This window comes from Plecotus auritus (genome assembly GCF_963455305.1).
Source record: "Plecotus auritus genome assembly, chromosome: 3".
NCBI lineage: Eukaryota > Metazoa > Chordata > Mammalia > Chiroptera > Vespertilionidae > Plecotus > Plecotus auritus.
This window is the reverse complement of record NC_137772.1, coordinates 149,361,290-149,382,232: the sequence shown is the minus strand read 5'-3', so window position 1 is coordinate 149,382,232 and position 20,943 is coordinate 149,361,290. Positions and strand designations below refer to the sequence as shown.

General features: G+C 39.4%; 1 protein-coding gene and 1 long non-coding RNA gene across 5 annotated transcripts in view; one reads left to right on the top strand and one right to left on the bottom strand.

Annotated features, from left to right (window-relative positions):
• The window catches only part of SYT1 (synaptotagmin 1), a 562,599-nt gene extending 542,472 nt beyond the window's left edge, over positions 1-20,127 (top strand). For all 4 annotated transcript variants that reach the window (XM_080659089.1, XM_080659091.1, XM_080659090.1 and 1 more), the window contains 2 exons: positions 12,425-12,558; positions 16,988-20,127. In XM_080659089.1, coding sequence (XP_080515215.1) covers positions 12,425-12,558; positions 16,988-17,194 — 341 coding nt within the window. In that variant the 3' untranslated portion in view covers positions 17,195-20,127. The remainder of the gene's footprint in view (positions 1-12,424; positions 12,559-16,987) is intronic.
• The window catches only part of LOC308243527, an 87,008-nt gene that overhangs the window by 16,387 nt on the left and 49,678 nt on the right, over positions 1-20,943 (bottom strand). The gene's annotated exons all lie outside the window — the stretch shown is intronic.

Below are 20,943 nucleotides of genomic sequence, written 5' to 3'. Positions count from 1 at the left end.
ATAACTTCCTCCAGGGTAATAGCAAGGGGCCCATATATTTTACCATATTACCTAACAAAGTGCTGACATATGATGAATGCTCGATAAGCCTGACTCAACACATAATGTGCCCTCCAAGAATTTTTAAAACCTCTTTAGGCATGTTTTCCAACTCAGTTTTCATCTATTCACAATCACAATGACCTTCCAGCAAGATTATGTAGGAATCTCCCTTTTGAAAAACCATGTGCAATGAGTCTGTTTTCTACAGAGCATCTTGAATCAAGGTCAATTAACTCATTTAGGCTGTTTTCCATTTCTGCACTATAGACCTGTCTTTATGCCTAAAATCACATTGTTCTGAACTGAGGGCAAATACCAAATTCATATTAGTTACCTCACTAACTTCTTTAGTTTCACTGCCATGGTCTTACTGCCATGTTGAAAACGCTATTGGAAGGAAGTTTTCCTTCATTTGACAATTTTCTATTTCAATATTTTTGAGAAGAAAATACACTGATATTTTAATTAACAATTTCTTAGCTAAATGTTAACTCCAGGAAATCTAGCACAAATTGATCTTGTACCCTTTGAGACAGCATGGAAGGACCTGAGAGTATTATGCTAAGCGAAATAAGCCAGTCAGAGAGAAAGACAAGTATCACATGATCTCACTCCTATGTGGAATCTAATGAACAAAATAGATCCAGAGACATAGAGGCATGGAACAGACTGTAAAATCGCAGAGGGAAGGCAGGGGAGGGTGTGTGGGTAGAGATCAACCAAAGAACTTGTATGCATATATGCATAACCTATGGATACAGACAATAGGTTAGTGAAGGCCTGGGGGGAGGGGGGCAGGAGCAGACTAGAAGAGGTCAATAGGGGAAAAGGAGAGACATATTTAATACTTTCAACAATAAAGATTTTAAAAAACAAATAAATAAAATGTTGATGTCTCTCCATCTAATCGAGTTGTATAGGAACAGTTTTACCTAAAAAGCATGAATACTGCTTACTGGAGTATGGCCTTTGATTCATTTAGACCATTTCCTAAAAGAGGCATTAAAAACACATAGAGTTTTCTATTTAATTCAGAGCCCATAAATGGTAGCTTCTCTTAGAACATAATGTCTGCCCTCTTATTCATTTGTTTAATAAAGATATCTAACTGTCTCTTTAAAATGGCCTCCAGATTAAGTAACAAGCTGAGAGGTTTTTATATCTTCAGATCTAGCACTACTTGGTAAGAATTAACCCATTGAAACTAAACTTAGAATCGTAATCACCCAGAATATTTCTACCAAGATACAAAATCAGACCTCTGACTCTGCCCAATAAGTCCACTAAATTAATGCACTTTGCATTCTCTTGGATGGATTTTCAAGGAAAATCATGAGCTCACTTTAGAATATTTCCTCCGTATCTAATCTTCTCTCCTAGAGATGACAGTGCTTAGCATTTAGCAGTAGCAACCCTTCCCACCCTGAAGCTAAACTGGGAAGAATGAGAACAGAATGTTCTAACCTCTTCCATACCGCAGGCGGTTATTCAAGGGGAAAAACATATTTCAGAACCTTTTGCTAGATCAACTTGCTTTACAAATAGGCACAATCTCCTGAAGAATGATGTGGAATAGATTTTCTCCAAAAGGACACCATAGTTTTATACCCTCTACTCTCAGAAAACTTATGTCTTTAACTGCTAGTGATCCAATGCAAATCATTGCATTAACTCACTACACGTGTTCCAGCTGGTCATTTCTGAGCTCTAGTCATTCTGGAGCAGCACCTATTGAGTGTTTCTGATGAGAAGCTCAGGGGAGGGCTGTTGGGTGAATCCAGCGTTTTCACTGAGTCCTATCTATCATCCTTTCAGTGGAGTACAGCCATCCCTTATGAGGATTGTGAAAGGAGAAGCTGCCTCAAAATGGAGAGTCAGAGAATCCATGAAGAAGTGGTACTAGAGCTGAGCTTAATTAAAGAGGTGTGAAGTGGGGACATGAAGAGGAGGCATTCCAGGCATGAGACCCTGAAAGGGAGGAGATAGTGTATTCAAGGTGCTGAAGGACAGTGTGGCTGGACCAGAGGCAGCGAGGGGGAGTGTTCTGAGAGGTGAAGCTGGAGAGGTGGGGATGAGCCAGGTCATCCAGGGGAGCCAGATCATCCAGTGTCTAGTAGTCTAGTTAAGAAATGTGAACACTTAAGTTACAGTATAGTTACTGGATTGACAATACATAAAGAGATATATCATGATTTAATCATTCCTTTCTGTATAATATATATAGGCTGAAATTGATAATGTGTATGAATGCTGAATTAGGATAAATGCTCCAAGTCTCAGGACCTCTATCATAACAAACATCAACTGTATGACTATGGACTAGTTAGCTAATTTCAGGTTCCTCAGCTGTAAGAAGCAGGTAACATTGTCTACCTCTCAGGTGGTCATGAGGAATAAATAAGAGAAACTCTAGAGAGTGAATGGTACAGTGCCCGCTAAGAGCTTTTTAAACATTGTAAAGCATATGCAGTGCATCCCTTCAATGTGGGCAAGAAGGGACCCAGCCTAGAACCGAGTTTAGAGGGCCCCCCTCTGGTCCTCCTCTAGCTACACTTCCAGGGGGTGGATGGTCCACAAGACCAACAGCACATACTCTTCTGGACGCTGCACCCCAACTCCATTCTAGAGCAGGCTCTGGACACCTGAAAGCCAGGCTTCCTTGCCCAAATAATCAAAGGTTGATTCACAAGGTTTTTGAAGTTCTTTTCCCCTAAATATAACCACCTGAGGGCAGGTACATACCCCATGGTTGAAAGGTGGCTAAGGAGCAGCTTTTGAGGACTGGTGAATGAAGCTCGGGTATGCAAGCTGGGGCATCCCCATATGCGTAGGTGGAGCTGACAGTGAGAAGGAAAGGGGACAGGGCCAGGTTGGGAGAAAACTCTCCCACATTGCCAGTTTCCGTTTTGGAACCTCGGGAGTCTGAGAATCCTTAGTTTAAAAATGGATTTCCTGGTCATTATGAATGTCTGTCTGTTGGTTGAGATATGAGACTACAAGATAAAATTTAGAGATGTGGTATATGGACTTGCTTTTGTAGTCTTAACCTGGGTCCTGAAAATGTTACAAAAGGGCTATAAAAACCTGCACATCATACAAAATTCCATTTCATTTAAGATGGTTAATTAAGATGGTCACCTATTTATGAAAATCACATTAAGGTAACCATGAAATTCCATTATGCACAGGAAGACTGGAAAGGCCAAAGGAAAAATCAAGTTCAATAAAAGACAATCCATCTAGTGACCTCTTTCCTTCTCTATATAAGTCTAAAGACTATTCAAATATCATTGTAATTCTTTTATAAAATTATACATTCATATGTGCAAGTGGAGGGAGAAAAGGATATGAGAGCTAATGATTTTTTTTAATTAACAGAATATTAGTTCTCTCTTCATGACACTTGTTTGGAATCCCTAAATGTAGAGCCTTGAATTCAAACTAAGTATTTCCAACTGAGTGAAGTGTGTCTATCTGCTTGGAATTTCTATCACGGTCATTGCCATACAAATTATTTAGCAAGAAAACATACCCTGCCTTATGCTATCTTTCCTACTACAAAAATATGTGGGCTGTTTTCAACATAACTTTTTGGCCATTTATGTCTGCTCTTCCCAACTGAACTGCAAGCTCTTTGAAAACAAACTGGTTTCTATAATTTTCTGTATCTCCTCATTCTCTTCCCTAAGAGTTGCTCAGTAGATATTTGTACACCATTGATTTATTCCATCATTTAGCAAATATTTACTGGATGCCTACCATGTACCAGGCTCTGTGACAAGCATGGGGAAACAGGACTGAACAGGACACTGTCTGAAAGATAAATACCTGGCACATAATAAGCACTCAGTAAATGAGTAATTAAGTGGATGGATGGATGGATGGATGGATGGATGGATGGATTCTGTTCTTTAGAGCTAAGGAATAATATCAAGAAGAATGTATTAACCATTTAAGTTACCTTAGACTAAAAGTCATCAGGTGAAAGATATCAGCCTGTAGAATGCCTGAGGAAAATGTGGGGAAAATAAGAGCAGCTCTAATTTGTACCTCTGGGCCCCCTCTGTGACCATTTAGTATGTGGCTATGGAATCTTGCAAATAATTAAACAATTTCATGAAATTTTCTATATAAAGAATTTGACTAACTCTAACACCCCAACTCTCACTTCTCCCAAATTTAGGAAGGAAGTATCTTGGGTGATGTCAATTCCAATGAAAACAGTGTATACAATAACACTATTGTGAGTTTTTACTGAGATCTGCAATACTGATATGCAATGATTGACTTTAATCACAAATTTGCTTCATAAAGTCATGAAATCACCACAGAGTATTACCCCAAGTCATTTTGCAATATGCAGTATAATATTGAAGCCATAGTTTATTTTTATTTTCTCCTTACAATCTTGTAAAAAAACCAAATTACCAAGCCAGAAGTTGATCTCCCCTACAAAGCTACTAATCTTCTTAACTAATCTTAAGATGGTTAAGATGGTCACCTATTATAAAAATCACATTAAGGTAACCATGAAATTTCATTATGCACAGGAAGACCAGAAAGACCAAAAAAAAAAAAGTTCAAAAAAAGACAATCCATGTGATCTTTTTCCCTCTCTGCATAAGTCTAAACACTATTCAAATATCATTGTATTTCTTTTATAAAGTTATACATTTATATGTGGAAGTGGAGGGAGAAAAAGACATGAGAGCTAATGATTGCATATCAGTATTTCAGATCTCAGTAAAAACTTACAATAGTGTTATTGTATACACAGCGTTCTTTGGAATTGACAGAGCACCAGCTGATTTCAGAGTTTCACAGCTTTATGAAAGAGAACCCTATTTGGCCATCAATGAATTACTAGTAAAATGAAATATCTCCTTGGAAGGAGAAGGGAAATCAACATTCAGATAAAGAAATGTAATAACAAGCCAACCAGGGAATGCAAAGTCTTTTTTTAGACAGGACATACATTATTCATACTGTAAAATCTCAAGCCAAAGGTGGAAAGTCTGGGTTACCCACAATATTATTCTTCTTAAAATCACTATCTCTTTTCCAAAGGGGAAATGAAAGCTGCATTATTCGCCCTCTTCTGGGTCCACAGACTCAACAATGTCACTTAAAGGCAGGAAGAGAAACAGCAAAGAGAAAGAAATCCTCCTGAAAACATTAAAGCATTTTCTTTTTGAGAAGAAGCACTGAGACATTTCTAGCTAAGAAAACTGAGGGGCCATTCCCTCCCTCATTAGGAGATGTATCCAGACAAGTTCTAGGAACAATTCAGAATTGGGACATGGAGAGAGATTCCTCCAGTCCAACTGGAAACATTTCCAATCTCCCCTTCAATTATCCTAAGACAGATTCACCCCATAAGCTTTTGAATGCTTCGATGGCAGATTGTTTAGAAGATATGTGGACATTTTAAAGCAAGTACCTGCAAGGAATAGGGAGTTAACGAGAGTAAATTGATTCTGACTAACCCAACCTGAGAGCTGGGTGAGCCTGAGGTGACCCACTAAGAAGCACTAAATAACTCAACGTATTATATATAAGGGGGTCTCTGTTTTCACATTGTTTTCATTTTGTGGTCAACTTGAATTGCCTGGAAACTATCTCTGTGTGGATAAGGAGTGGCATCCATCTGTTATATTACATGTGCTTAAAAATCCTAGCCATGTAAAAGGAGACATATGTACTACTATTTGTAATACTTTATTTTTTTAAGTTTCTTTATTGATTAAGGTATCACATATTTGTCCTCATCCCCCCATTCCCATCCCAAACCCCTCACCACGCATGCCCCCACCCCCCTGTTGTCCGTGACCACTGGTTAGGCTTATATGCATGCATACAAGTCCTTTGGTTGATCTCTCCCCCTTATCCCCACCCTCCCCTACCTTCCCTCTGAGGTTTGACAGTCTGACTGATGCTTCCCTGTCTCCGGGTCTGTTTTTGTTCATCAATTTATGTTGTTCATCATTTCCCCTAGATGAGTGAGATCATGGGATACTAGAAATACACTTATAAGAACCGAAAATGGGACAAGCAATAATGGTTATGCTGGGAGGCAATGAATCAGTCTGTAGTGAGTTTCTTTCTGGGCCAACAGTTATTTGAGTCCCAATTTCAATGTCAAACAGTTCCTTATGTGTACATGTCAGCAATGATATTTCAGTTCTGGATGGTGGACAAATGGTGGTAATGCAGGTCCGACCCTCTCTGGTTTGGTCCTGGGTAACCTGCAGCGATGCACAGCTGCTGACTTATAATATTTTAAACAATAAAATAAAATTTTAAAAAAATCCTAGCAATGTTACCAAGCAACATTGTTACCAATGTTATTTTATAAAGTAGAAATGTCTCATATTATTGTAAAAAACACACACAAATATTTCACTAGTGACCCTTCATCTGGCATGAATAAAAAGCCAATCCCAAATCCCCGGGGGGGGGGGGGAGGGGGTTGTCAAAATGTGCCCCTTGCCATTTTGTTTGCTTTACTGAATCCTTTGACTGTTTTAGTTCCCCTTAACCAGCTCATACAGTTTATGCTTGGTCATTCCACCAAACTCTTCGTAGTCATCAGGAAGGAATCAAACATAATCACTACCGCTTCTGCCCTTACATGTTGGCCCTTCCTGAAAGATTTTCCAAGTACAGAAACTGAACAGAAAAGATTTGGATTTTGCAAACATAATGTACTCCTTCCTCCACTGCGTGTGAAGCTCACCCCTCACACTGCTCTTTTACCTGCTGGAAACAGGCCACATCTGTGAAATCTTTCTTTGCCGTAACCCTGTTCCCAAGTTTCTGGATGTGCATTCCTACATTGGTAGTCAAGAGGCTGGCCATCATGGACAGCCCATTTGGCAACGTTAGAAATGATTGCTGGAATCCAGTGGCTTCCTCCACCACTACCAAAAATGCTTTCCATTTAATTCATAATAATAGCATTTTGTATTTATGTGTTTGTCTTCTCCAAGCACTCTGCCACCATTAATGAACTAAATCAGCCTTTGCTATTTTATGATCTTTCTCATTAAAATTTTCTCTGTGGCAGTCGCTTATGGAATGTTGTTTTCTTTTAGCAAACACTGCACTTAACTAATGTAAATTCATTTTTAAATTATGTGCTCACATAGAAAATTTCCCCAGAATATATTTTTAATGCTGCATCCTTAACATTACAGGGAGCATTTTAAACCATAAAGACACATATGCTCTGCAATGTAGCCTTCTCTAAGTACTTGTAAATTACTTATTAAAAACAACAACCCCCAAAGTAAATATGTTGTAACTGCCAGTGATGGAAATGGGAATTGTTTGCTCTGAGAACCCTATTACTGTTCAATTATTTGCATACTGTTAAGAGCTTGGTTTACTGATGGAATAGACTTACTCAAGAAAACGCTGCAGTGGGCAAAGAAACTGAATCCTCAACCTGCTGTGTTGTAACTGCTGTCTCTGTACTGCTGGACTACTCTGTACAAGTGCTGGTGGCTCATTACCAGAAATTTGATCTCAAGTGGGAAGGAGTGTGTCTCCACAAAAAAAAGTGTATGTGCATGGCCAGGTTTAGACAGGAATGGGATTCTGGGGACCCTAGGTTGAGAAACTCCATAAACATTGGGTGGTTGCCTCCCAAGTTCTGTTGCCCAGTCTCTAATTCCTGTTTAAAGAACCACCATATTCCATTCTGAGCCTTATGCTTAGAATAGAGTTGAGCCTACCCCCAGCTCCAAAGTTAGGACCTCTGTCCCTTCTGATTGGTTTGGGGATGGACACATAACCCAGGACTAAGTCAACCTAGCTTAACACATTCTCTTCATCTCAGGGATTAATATAGAGAAGATGTTTTGTCTACATTAGTCCAATCAGTCTAACCATGGGCTATTCCTGGGGATTCTCCTTTGTATGGGATAGCGTGGTGATCTGAGACTTGCAGTTGGTACAGTCATTTACATCCTTAAGAGGGAAGCTTAGGGTGTCCTGGGTGGCCTCCATGTACTAGTAGCATTGGAGGAGGACTCCGTAGAAAACAGAGCAGAGACACAGGCAAACCTGGGACCTCGCTGATGTTGTTGAATCTGTACCAGACAGAGAACAGACTGAACTGGTGTAACAAAGAAACACCAAAATGCAGTGGCTCAAAAAGACAGTGCCTGTGGGAAATGCTTTAGCACCCTCAGTCTGTAAATAGGTGGGTAGGTGAGCAAAATCAGTCAGCATTTAGGGGCTGTGAGGTCATCTAGGGCCCCAGGATCTTTCTATCTTGTTGTTCTGTCCCCCTAGAGCAGTGATTTTCAGCCTTTTTTATCTCCTCGCACACATAAACTAATTACTAAAATTCTGTGGCACACCAAAAAAAGTATATTATATTTTTTTGCTGATATGTCAAAAAAAAAAGGTATAATTTTGACTCATTCACACTGGACAGCTATTGTTGTGTTGGCTGTTGTCATTTTTTTATTTGACAGGCTAAGGAGAAAGCTGTCAGTGTCCCTGACTAACTAGTCAGGTATTGCATGTTTTAAAAATGCTTGCAAGACACCGGTTGAAAATCGCCATCTTAAAGTATTGTTGTCATGTTGCAAGGTAAAGGCTGGGTCCGTGATCCCATCACATTCATGTTTCAGTTGGAAGGAAGGAAGGAAGGAAGGAAGGAAGGAAGGAAGGAAGGAAGGAAGGAAGGAAGGAAGGAAGGGTGGAAGGCATAAAGCTTATTTTAAGACAGAGTTTATCAATATCAGTTCTATTGACATTTTGAGCTTGATAATTCTTTATTGAGGATGTCCTATACATTGCAGGATGTTTGGCAGAATCCCTGGTTTCTACCCACTGAATGCCCATATCACTCCCCTCCAAGTTATGATGGTCAAAAATGTTTCCAGACATTGCCAAATGTCTTGGGAGTGGAGTGCAAAATAGCCAGTATTTTAAGGGTACACTGTGGAGTTTACACACATCACTTCCATTCACTTCCAATAGCCAGAAGTTGGCCATAGTGAGTCATAAGAGAGTCTGGGATAAATATTTCTAGCTGGTGCCCAGGTAAAACGAGCAATAAAACTCCAGGAGCTTTATTTATAAAAAAGAAGGGAGAAAATCAATTTTAGGAGACAATTAATAATCTTTTCCACACAGTCCTACTTCTGGGTTTTTCCATTACATAAGCCAATAAGTTACCTTTCCAATTTATAACATTTTGAAATGGATTTTTCAGTCGCTTAGAATTCAGAACCCGAGTTGATACAAGTATTACTTTCCTCATCTAAGACTGTAAGTTGAAATTTAGGGAACATCATACAAAGGAAAAAGGATGAAAGGAGCAATACCTGAAGTCACACAGAAGCTGGATCCTGGCTCCGAGGGATTGAACAAAGCAGCTGAAATTAGGCTGTTTTGTATTAAGGGAGGTCTTTGGTTGAAAGGGAAAGGCCGGGGTCATTGTGGTAGTTAAGAAAGAAGACGGTATAATTATGCAAAATTGTCAAAATGAAAACTGCAGGCATCTTGCATTACTCGGCTTTGAACTGCTGCTTTCTAGTTCTCGTTGTCAATAGAAAAAGTCTTTAGTGGTCCCTTTGTATCTCAGACAAAAGGATCATTGCTGACAGCCAGCTGTTTTGCAATTATATTTCTATGAAGTTGGCATAATTTGACATCAGAACTGCCTAAAGGAAGAAGGCGGCGGTGACGTGCTGGGGTATTAGTGTGTGGAATAGTTATAGAAGAGGCCCCCGTGTTCCAAGTGGATGGATAGTCTTCCCAAAACTCATCTCAAAGCTAGTAGTTCTGAATTCAAAACATTTCCCATAGGAATATTGTTTACCTGTTATTAGATCATTACAGAAGTCCTCCAAAACCAGGAAATAAAGATAGGGACTGGGTGCAAATACAAAAGAAATGTTGCAGGGCAGCGAAAGGTTGGTCTTTCAAAGAGAAAGTTTCTGAGAAAATCATCAGTAAAATCTTGAGGGAAGAGGTGATTTTAAACCCAGACTTAAGATGGAAAAAGAAAGAAATGACATTTCAGGCTAAAGGACACAGTACTTCACATTCTCTATGAGGAACAGCCTGTGGCGGGAGCCTGTCAGGTGTGGGGCCCTCACATGTACTGTTCTTTCCAGATGATACAAGCTTCTGCCACATCTTCAGTTGACTAGCTCCTTTCCCTATCTTTCTGTTCTCCTCAATAAAGACAGTGCTAATCACCTTTTCTAAATTACCTTGTTCTCCCCGAGGTATTAATCAAATAACATCAGAGCCCACATTGAAATCTGAAATTACTAATATCTTGTCGGGGTTTTAATTTGCTTACTCAAATGGAGGATGCGTAAGGAGCTTTCTTGTCATTTGCTGTCTTAAATGAATAAATAAATAATCATTGTGTTTCTCTTGAGAAAAACCTATGCCTTAGGTTAAAGTTTTAACTCACAAACATAGGAAGCATAAATGTTGATTTTAGTAGTATTTGGATATTAGTCAGTGCCAAGGAGCAACTGGAGACTTGACCATTTTGTAGGTGTGCTAGGGGTTAGGATGGTGGAGCCAGGGAACTTCATAAGCAAACAAGGTTTCTGAACCAAAAATCAACCTTGGTTGTTAACAGCAAGATACACTATCATAAACAAGCCATGTTTTCCCTTTTCTTTGCTACTATTTACAGTGTGTTTAAAACACACACACACACACACACACACAAAAAAAAAAACTGACCAACTAGTTAGTTGACAGAGCTGGTTTCTCATCTCTATATCTGGTTTTTCAAGGTATTTTTAATTTTGATTAAAATGTCGCTTGACTGGATGTAGCATCAAAAACAAACCAACAAACAAAAACAGAAAAACCCAAGTAATGTGGGCCTTGGGGCAATGGGAAGAAGACAGGACTGAGGGCAAGGAGACCCAGATTATGAGGCCCTAAAGAAGTTCCATGTGCTCATTCAACAAAAACTTAACAGTGCAAGGTACTCTTTAGTAAATTCAATTAGTGAACATGGCAGACCAAGTTTCTGTCCCTCGGGAGTTATGTTCTACTGGGGATAGGAAGAGGGAGATAAGAACATTTTTTTGATCCGCAGTTTTATCTTCTAAAAATATGTGGGCAGACTAGATCATCTATCAAGTTCCTCCCAGCTATACATGTTTTGAAAGAGAGGGAAGAAATGTTGGAAGACTTAGCAGTGGTTACTCTAGGAGAATAAAATCATGGGTGATTTATGTTTCACTTTTTTTTAACATTGCTTTCTGATTTTTTTTTCTATAATGAAAATGCTTTACATGTGAAGTAGAAAAAATGTTTACGAAAACAGTAGATTTTCCTATCAACTGTGAGCATTGGTTCTTGGTGACTTGAAGGTATGTCAGTTACCTATTAGTACTGAGAACTGTAAATGGGAATCATCTTACCCCTTCAGTGACCTAATTTTTACTTTACCTTTACATAATGAGGCCGTGGGGAAGCTGCTAGGGGGATCAGAAGATCTTCTGCTCCTTTTCTCATTACCTGTGTGTGTGCTGGCTTATTCTCTTTACCCTGAACCCTTGAAGCTCTTCTCTACCTCGGGATGTTCAGGCACAGCCACTGGCTCTCTTCTCTTTCCTCTCTCCTCTTTCTCATTCTCAGCCTCTTCTCACTTCCAACCTTCATATCTGTTACCTCCCCAGAGAGGCCTTACCTGAATGGTCTAAAAATGTCATTCCTACCTTAGACTCACCATACTAAACCTGGTAGTCCCTATCATATCTCTATTCTACTCTTTAAGCATTCTTCTCAACTTGTAATTTCAAGTGGATTTCTTTTCTTTTCTTTACAAGCCTATTGTCTATTTCCCACACAAGTCTGAAGTTCCATCATGAAAACAGGGATGGTCTGTTTTGTTCACTACTCTATCCCTAAGGCCTAAATAACATTGGTTCAGTAAATAAGTAAATGAATGAATGAAACGGCTCCTTTGTCCCCTATCAAGAGCTATTCCCATACAGTGCCAGCTCACAAGAGCCAATTGTTAAATATTCAGAACTTTAGATGTTAAACTGTTCGTGGCTTGAAATTGGCTGTGCTGACAGTATTTATATCATGGACATTGGCAAATGCTACATGTCAAGTCATTTTTTTTTCCCAAGAGCTGGTTTACCATCACACCACTGCTCTCATATCCTAAATCCAACTATAAATATTGACAATACAATGGCAAAAAAAACATAGCCCACAGGTTGATTAAAATCTTTCAATAAAAAATTAAATTTTAAAATACACTAACTATATGCTATGCAATTATTTTCCTATTGGGAATACTTGGCCTTTTATAAGCTAAATTACAATCTAAAATATGTGTCTCAGATCTCCTAAACATTTTCTTTATGTTTTTCAGATCCTTATGTGAAGATTCATCTGATGCAGAATGGCAAGAGGCTGAAGAAGAAGAAGACAACAATTAAAAAGAATACACTCAACCCCTACTACAATGAGTCATTCAGCTTTGAAGTACCCTTTGAGCAAATCCAGGTAATGCCAAACATAATTTTGTTTTCCCATTCAATTTCATTTATTCAGACCACACAAGTTAAACTCACAGACATTGTACATTACCAGAGCACATGCCCTCATTAGAACTGCCATTCTTATTCCCGTGCACATTTGATGCTCAAGCTACATCAAGAGGAGAAGGCTAAAATACACAGCCCAGGATGTGCTGACTCATCAGCCAAACACAGAGGGCCTTCTCTTGAGCAGAAATAAAATAGGAAAAAGGACACCAATAGAACAACTATACTAACCCAAAATGTATATTTGTAAAGATTAAAAGGTCCAGAACAAATAAATAAATTTTTACTCCCAGGCCATAATATGTAATTATTCTAAGCACATCTTTACAGGAAAAAAAAAATAGCAATAAGAGAAGTATATTGGTTGATGCTAAATATGCAGTATCTTTAAGTTTTATTATTAAAAGACAATTAACAGCCCTGGCCAGTGTGGCTCAGTTGGTTAAATGTTGTCCCATGCACAAAGGGGTCACTGGTTAGATTCCCAGTCAGGGCACATAGCCAGATTGCAGGTTCCCAGTTGGGGTGCATGCTGGAGGCAGCCAATTAATATTTCTCTCTCACATCTATGCTTCTCTCTCGAAAAAAAAATCAATAAAACATTTTAAAAGACAATTAATAATAGAAAAATTAGGCTAAGTTGTACTTTTATTTGTTTAAATTTAGCTCCTTGTTTCTGAATCTGAGTGAATGGGTATTTTTATAAAAATGAATCCTGAATTTGCAGATAATAATTGTTATGATAGGAAGTATATTAGAAGACTTTGTGGTTAACATGTTCAAAATAGGATGCTACATGTAGCCAAAATGATAGCATATGATATTATTATTTAGCAATTTTTAAATAAGGTTTAATTTTTATTTAAGGTTTTCTCACTTCATATTCATAGTTAGACTTTTAGAATCCAAAATTCATATCCAATGATTTTGGGTTATTAGTAATTTTTAATGGGTATCAGAGAGTTAAAATGCTTAAATCGACACTACTTTTTATTAAGTACTTGATATGGGTCCATATTTTCATAACATAAAGTTTGTCCATATTTGAAGGAGAAATGAAGGCTAGGCATCAAAACAACTTGGAGCCCTCTACAGGCCCAGAATATCAAGTCAGTAAATACTCTTCAGTGGCATGATTTTACTTTTAATCTATTCTTAGAATGCAGAATCTTATGAACGAATCACACCTTTACTCTAAGAAAAAGCTAAGAAAATAGCTACATTTATTGTATGTTTAGTGCCCAGGCCAAAATTAAGCACTTTATATGTTTAATCTCATCTAATCCTTACAATAACCTTACGAGAGGGATTCCATTATTATCCCAATTTTATATATAAGGAAACTGAGGCTTAGAATTTCCTCATATGTCAAATAGAAGTAATAACAGGATCCACATCAAAGTAAGATTATGCATATAAAAGCGCTTTGGACAGTGCCAAGCACATAGGAACACTCAGTAAATGGTACCCGTCATTATTACTATTCACAATGTTAGTGTTGTCTCTTTTTCAAATCAACATTTTATTAGAAAACTGATCTAACAATAGATTAAAACAACATATAAATCAGCGCTGTCCAATAGAACCCTCTGTGAGGATGGAGATATTTTATCATTTGTGCTGTCCAATATGGTAGCCACCAGCCACAGGTGGGCAATGAGCACCTCAGTCACTGTGTGAACAAGGAACTTCATTTATTTTTCACTTATTTAAACAGCTACATGTAGCTAATAGCTAGTGTTTTATATAGGGCAGGATTGTTGTTGTTTTTTGGTTGTTGGTTTTTTTTAATATGTTTTTACTGATTTCAGAGAGAGAAAGGGAAAGGGAGAGAGTCAGAAACTTCAGTCATGAGAAAGAATTATAGATCTGCCTCCTGCAAGCACTCTCCTGGGGATCAAGCCCAAAACTGGGGCATGTGTCCTGACCTGAAATCCAATCAGTAGCCTCCTGGTTCATGGGTCGACACTCAACCACTGAGCCATACCGGCCAGGCTCTAGGGCAGTTTTTGAAAAATCAGTGATCCCACCATCCTCACATTGATTTGTGGTTTTTATATAACATGTCTCATATACATTTCCACATGGCAGCAAATTGGACATACTTATTTACTTTCAACAGCTGTTACATAAGTAAATGACATTGCAGAGGACACTGCCTCCTGCCCCCAATTACTTGTTCACTAGTCCGCACCAGTGCGCTCTCTGCTTCGAACCCACTGGCAAACCCCTAAGACATCCAATTATCTCCAACCATTTGTTTTGCAATATTTGTTCAGTGAACCCTTCTAAGTCCTAAGACCTTTTTCCTATGGAAACTAACACCACCTGGCATTTTGTTGTTTTTTTAATTCCACAAAACAATATCAGGCAGGGCATTGAGATAAAAAATCCTATTGTAAACCTCCCCCTTTGAGTGACAATTCTATACCCGGTTTTTAAAAAATAAATGTCCCTTTTCAACTATAAATTGTAGCAAATGCAGATATATTGAAAATTAAGGGCATGAAAAACAAAACATATGCTCCGTATAGAGTACAGTAGACACGGAATGATGGCTCGCCTGTCACTGCATCCCTCTTCCTCTGCTCCTTAAGTCAATGTATTCTTTTCTTTTTTTCCTTCCCAGGCGGCTGCTTTCCTCATCTTTGCTTTCCCTAGAGAAAGTAACTGAGCATTTCACAAGCTGTAATAGGGGTTTAGGTTTCCTTTATCCTGCAGTTATAGGGTTATCTGTCTTTCTGTCTCTATCCCTAAGAAATGTATTCTGCGAGAAGAAAAAAAAAATGCTGATTTGTAAATGCACATGAAAATATTGCATTCCTTTCCTCAAGCCCCCAAAATGTGTAAACTATATATGCAGCTGGAAAAATGAATCCAACGCCTTCAGAAGGAAATTGTTGAGTGTTATAATCAATACATTCCTTGCTGAATAATCAAAATCCGTTCCATTCATGTTACCTTTGTGCACAATGCCCCCAATGCCCCGCCCCCTCCCCTGCAACCTGACTGCATCCTGATGTATTTGCATGGAAAGTTTCTGAAAACCAAGCTCAGTTCCAAACACCAGCAGTGGGTAGGTAATTCCCTTGACCATAAAACATTCCTAGGCTGCACAAAGGAAGACACAAGTTTGTGTCCTTTATCGCCAGTGTGTTTCATTTCACAGTCTACATTTCACTTTGAGAAGTGATCATTTTCTCTGATCTGAACCTGCACCTGGGCACCCTCTCCCACACACTGGTGCAAGAACACAGACCTCAGAGTACAAGTCTACCACAGGGCCAGAACTCCACTGGGCCCCATCTGTCCCTGGCTTCTACCACTGCATTTTCTGCTCTTTTTAATGTGCCACGAAATGTTATGCATTCTACTCTACTCTAAAGTCTTCCTTTATCTTTGCACTCCATTTCTATATTGGAGCCATTGCATATTTTGACTAAATAAATTTATTGCTTAGGAAGCAGAACTAAAATGTGCTTTTAAAAAGTCTTTCTTTCATGTGATAATGGTATGGATTTGCTTTCACCAGTTCAGTCAGTTCAAAAAAGTAAGTTACTACAGAAACCCTCAAAATCTAATGGAATCACCAAAATAAAATCCTATGTGGCCCAAAAAAGGTTATTTCCATTTGATGTCAGTGCCAGATTCATAGTAGTTTTACTCAATAAATGTTTATTGAGGGCACGTACGAATGAAAAATACTATCTTCACTTGGTTACTACTTTTTAAAGACTTTTACTCTACTGTCACATCTTGTATTCACAACCATTTTGTGACCAGCTGAAATTCTAGATTAGTTTTATGGAAAATGGTGGCTCTACCCCTCCCCGCAGAGTGGGATTGCTGTACATGGCTGCTTTGGGAATTGCAACCAGAAAAAGAATGGTCTGAGTGTCAGTGTCAGAAATTTTCCGGGTGAGACAACTGAAACAAATGCCTTTAGAGATGAATACGAGTTGACAGAAGCAGCAGAGCATGTGGTTTACAGCATGGACTCTGGAAACAAAAGACTCATTCCTTCTATGACCTCAGGCTGGTTTCTTACCTTCTCTGAGCTCCATCTCTTCTCTACAGAATGGCAATACTAATAGACTCTATTGTGAAAAGTAACTGAGCAGTGTACGTAAAAGAGTTAGAAGAGTACCAAACACATACTGAAAACGAACATTTACTGAGTATTTTGAAGGTGATTGCAACAGTGATAATAATAGTGGTGATGATGATGTAATGATGGCGAAATAGGGATGCCATCATATTCAAGTCGTTTTCACATGTTTAGAAACTGGTTCTTCTTATTTCCATTTCCTTAGCTCTCAAGGAAGCTTTGTAATAGGGAGGTATCTCTGGGGCTAGATGATTAATGTTTATTTTATGTCCTCTTTCAGAAAGTGCAAGTGGTGGTCACTGTGTTGGACTATGACAAGATTGGCAAGAATGATGCCATCGGCAAAGTCTTTGTGGGCTACAATAGCACCGGGGCTGAGTTGCGACATTGGTCAGATATGCTGGCCAACCCCAGGCGACCCATTGCCCAATGGCACACCCTACAGGTAGAGGAGGAAGTTGACGCCATGCTGGCCATCAAGAAGTAAAGGAAAGAAGCCTTTCTGCATTTGCCCACATAGTGCTCTTTAGCCAGTATCTGTAAATACCTCAGTAATATGGGTCCTTGCATTTTTCCAGCCATGCGTTCCTGACACAATTCAGTGGTACTTCAAATCCTGTTTTAATTTGCACAAATTTAAAGGTAGAGAGCCCCTGAGTCCTTCATCATACAACTGCCCTCCAAATCTACTCTTCTGTTAAGCAATATGATGTGTAGATAGAGCATGACTGAAATTATTTATTGTATCACACAGTTGTACATACCAGTATGCTACAGATTTATTTCTAGTTTGTGTATTTGTATGTTGTAAGCGTTTCCTAATCTGTGTATATCTAGATGTTTTTAATAAGATGTTCTATTTTAAACTATGTAAATTGACTGAGATATAGGAGAGCTGATAATATATTATATGGTAAATATAGTACCGTCTGCATTCCCAGCAAAAATATCAACTTGTAAGGCACTAGTACAGTGAAACTGACATCTTAAAGGACAACTTAAACCTGAGCTTTCTATTGAATCATTTGAGTACCAAGATACACTTACACCACATATTTGGTGGGTGCGTCCAATTTTGTAGAATTTCTTCACAGGCAAATTAGCATGATCTGAGCAGCATCCAGGCTGACCTCCAGGAAGTATAGCCACAAAACAGAACAGCATCTGTCTGTACATATCTACAAAGCTAAAACCAGGGCTTCACTCTTACATTTGAAGGAGCAACTGAACAGGAGTCAATGCTTTCATGTTACTGCATATAGAGTAGCAACTTGATGGTGTGTGTGTGTGTGTGTGTGTGTGTGTCTGCGTGTGTGTGTGTGTGTGCATGTGTGTGTGCATTTGTTTAGGGATGGGGGTGGGTGGGAAGATGCTGAGGGGAGAAGTCAGCATTTCTGAAATATTGCCTGACTATTTCAAAAGAAACAAGTAGCTCTCCATTATCACCTTTATACAAAATGTGCATCCTGTGAATTCTGTTCCAGATTTCACACCTCTAATAATTCCAAAACATTTGCACACTAGACTTTGTAACAAGATATTTTATTATACAAAACCAGATTAGAAGGAATGCAGAATATTTTTAACACAGCAATCTGTGCTTATTACACAAAGTTACTTTGTGGTAAACAGGCAGTATTGTAATCCCATCAAAAGATGAAAAGCAAACAATTAGCCATAGTTCTGAATGCACTTCGATTAAGCCAAAACAGACAGCTAGTGATCTTTTTTATATGCTCTTTTTACTTAAAGAAGTTTTAATTTGTCCTTTAAAAAAAGGTGAAACAAAACCAAGAACAAGTTCTAGAAAACTGAAGCAACCTCTTATGTATTCTAGATGCTTGACTTAGGAGGAGTTTTTAAATGTTTTCAATGTTATTATGTAGTAAATGGCACTATTATGAAGCTACTAGTCATTCCATAAGAGTCTTCAAGGACTGCTCTGTGTAACACTGTGACTGCCGTGTGTGCTTAGACACGTAGTTTCCTCAGTGGATAGCACTCAATTTATCCCGTAGTGATATTGTACACAATACTGCCATTCCCTCTACTGCACTGCCCGAAGTGTGTGTAGCACAAACAGTTCTCGTTACAAAGGACCAACTCAGAACTGAAAAGCTATGCATAGGACAAGGAAGATACACAGAAGGGGGTGAGACACAGCATTTTGTCAAGCACTGTGCAATATTCCATATTTTCCCCCACAATGGCAGACAACCACTCTGAAGGGCAGCCTGTTGTCACATTGCATCGAGTCTTTTTATCCACTCACTTCTGCGGCCCATTTTAACTCCAGGCCACAGAGAGTCGAGATGCGCTGAGGTGGGAGTTGATCTTCACCAATGTCAAAACACAGTGGAGGAAAACCAGGCAGAAGCCTCGTGTTCAGACTTGAGGGTATCATGCCACACTTTTTTTTAACAACTCAAAGAGAATTCTAAAAGGGCTGGTGGGAGGCTTGGAATATGGGGTTAGCGGTTTCCTGAATTCTTGTCATTATTCTTTCCTCGTCAAAGAAGAGGCATGCCCTTTGACCTTTCAGCCCAGTGATAGCAAACTCTAGAACTGGGACAGACAAAAAGGACAAAAGAATAACATCTCCCTCTTCTGTAGATGGTCCACACTTAAAGAAAAAAAGAAAGAAAGAAAGAAAGAAAGAAAGAAAGAAAGAAAGAAAGAAAGAAAGAAAGGAAAACATAGATATTAGAAAATGTGGAAGGTCTGACGTAAGACTAGACACCAGTTTGAACAGAAGAGTCAGATGAGAATCTTTCCATTGTAAAGGACCACACCCGATCAAAGAGAGGGAGTTGATTGACCTGTAAAAATTCCTGAAATACCAGACACTGACATCTCATTTTATTGTATTCAGCTTTAAGTTGTTTACACTGAAACAATACTTCAGAACAAGCAGGTTCGAGCTGCCGAAGACACATGATTTCTTGCATTCAAGTACTACTAAATGCATTCTCTTGCAACACTGCCAGACGTGGGGTCTTGTCGCCACCGAATCAGTTGGCACTATACCACCTCTCACAAGTCAGTGACCGAACCTGCTCTAAGACCAAGATTCACCCTCAGATAAGCCACATGGACCTTTCTGACAAAGCTGTGCAAAGTGTTAGAATCGGATGCTCTAGAAAGATCCTAGTTGCCTTTGTGTATATTTACTGCCTGCTTGAGTGTTTCTATGTGTGGGTTTTCTCTGTATCTTGTAGAAATGTTGGGGTGTTTCCTTCTGCCATATGGCTCGTGGCCCGCGAGCCAACTACTTTAGCTGTATTTTACCTTCATTTTTGATGAGGTGATTTAAATTTCGTTTCACTTCGTGTAGTGAATTCCACAGTAGTTTTCTGATTGTTGTTAAAAATAACTTCACATAGTACCCGGATATTCAATAAAAATGTTTTATTTCCTGTTGATGTTGCCACCTTTCAACTCTTTTTCTTGCCTGACTCTGGGGGTCGGTCGATGGCCTTGGGGACTCTGGGTCTGCTCAACAATGCACGGAGCGCTGCCTCCGGTTCCTGGCTGGGAACACAACAGCTGAAGGGACACAACGCCCAGAGCATGCGGCCAGAGCCCAGAGTTCCCGGCAGAGTCCGTCTCAACATGTTTCTCTGTTTATGATCAGTCCACCTGGCGCAGCGTCAGGCCTCCTGCTGTGCCCAAACTATGTCCTCCAGGGTTCTCGCTCTAGAGGCTAAGCCACACAGCCTCTCCAGACTGGGATTGAAAGTAAGGTTTTTAAACCCCGTTTTTGGAGGGCAGCATGATGTTAAATACCCTACCTGTTGCAATTCCTAGAGATAAAAGCAAATATCTTTCCTCCACTAAATGCAACATTTTTCAGGTGCCTCCTGTGTGCCATGTTTTTACTGGATGCTGGAGATACAATGAATGATGTAATGAGGTCCTCCTGTCTCTGAGCCCACAGTCTCAGACAGACGTAGAAAGGCACTATCACAATACACTACGCTGTGCACCTCGGTCCCTGAGAATTTCACTAGACCAATCATAGCGGGCACCCTGGTGTGCTACCCTGATCCCCCTGTTGCACTGCTGACCGCTCACAGCTGTGTCCTTCTGACCTTCACTGAGGAAGCTGCCTTACTTAGGAGACCACGCATCCTCCCGGCAGCCCACATCCATGGCCATACGGGATCTCTCTAAGGTGCCATCTCAGTCTCACAGCCCCAGGGTTAGTTGAGAATGCTTTTGCAACTGCACTGCAGT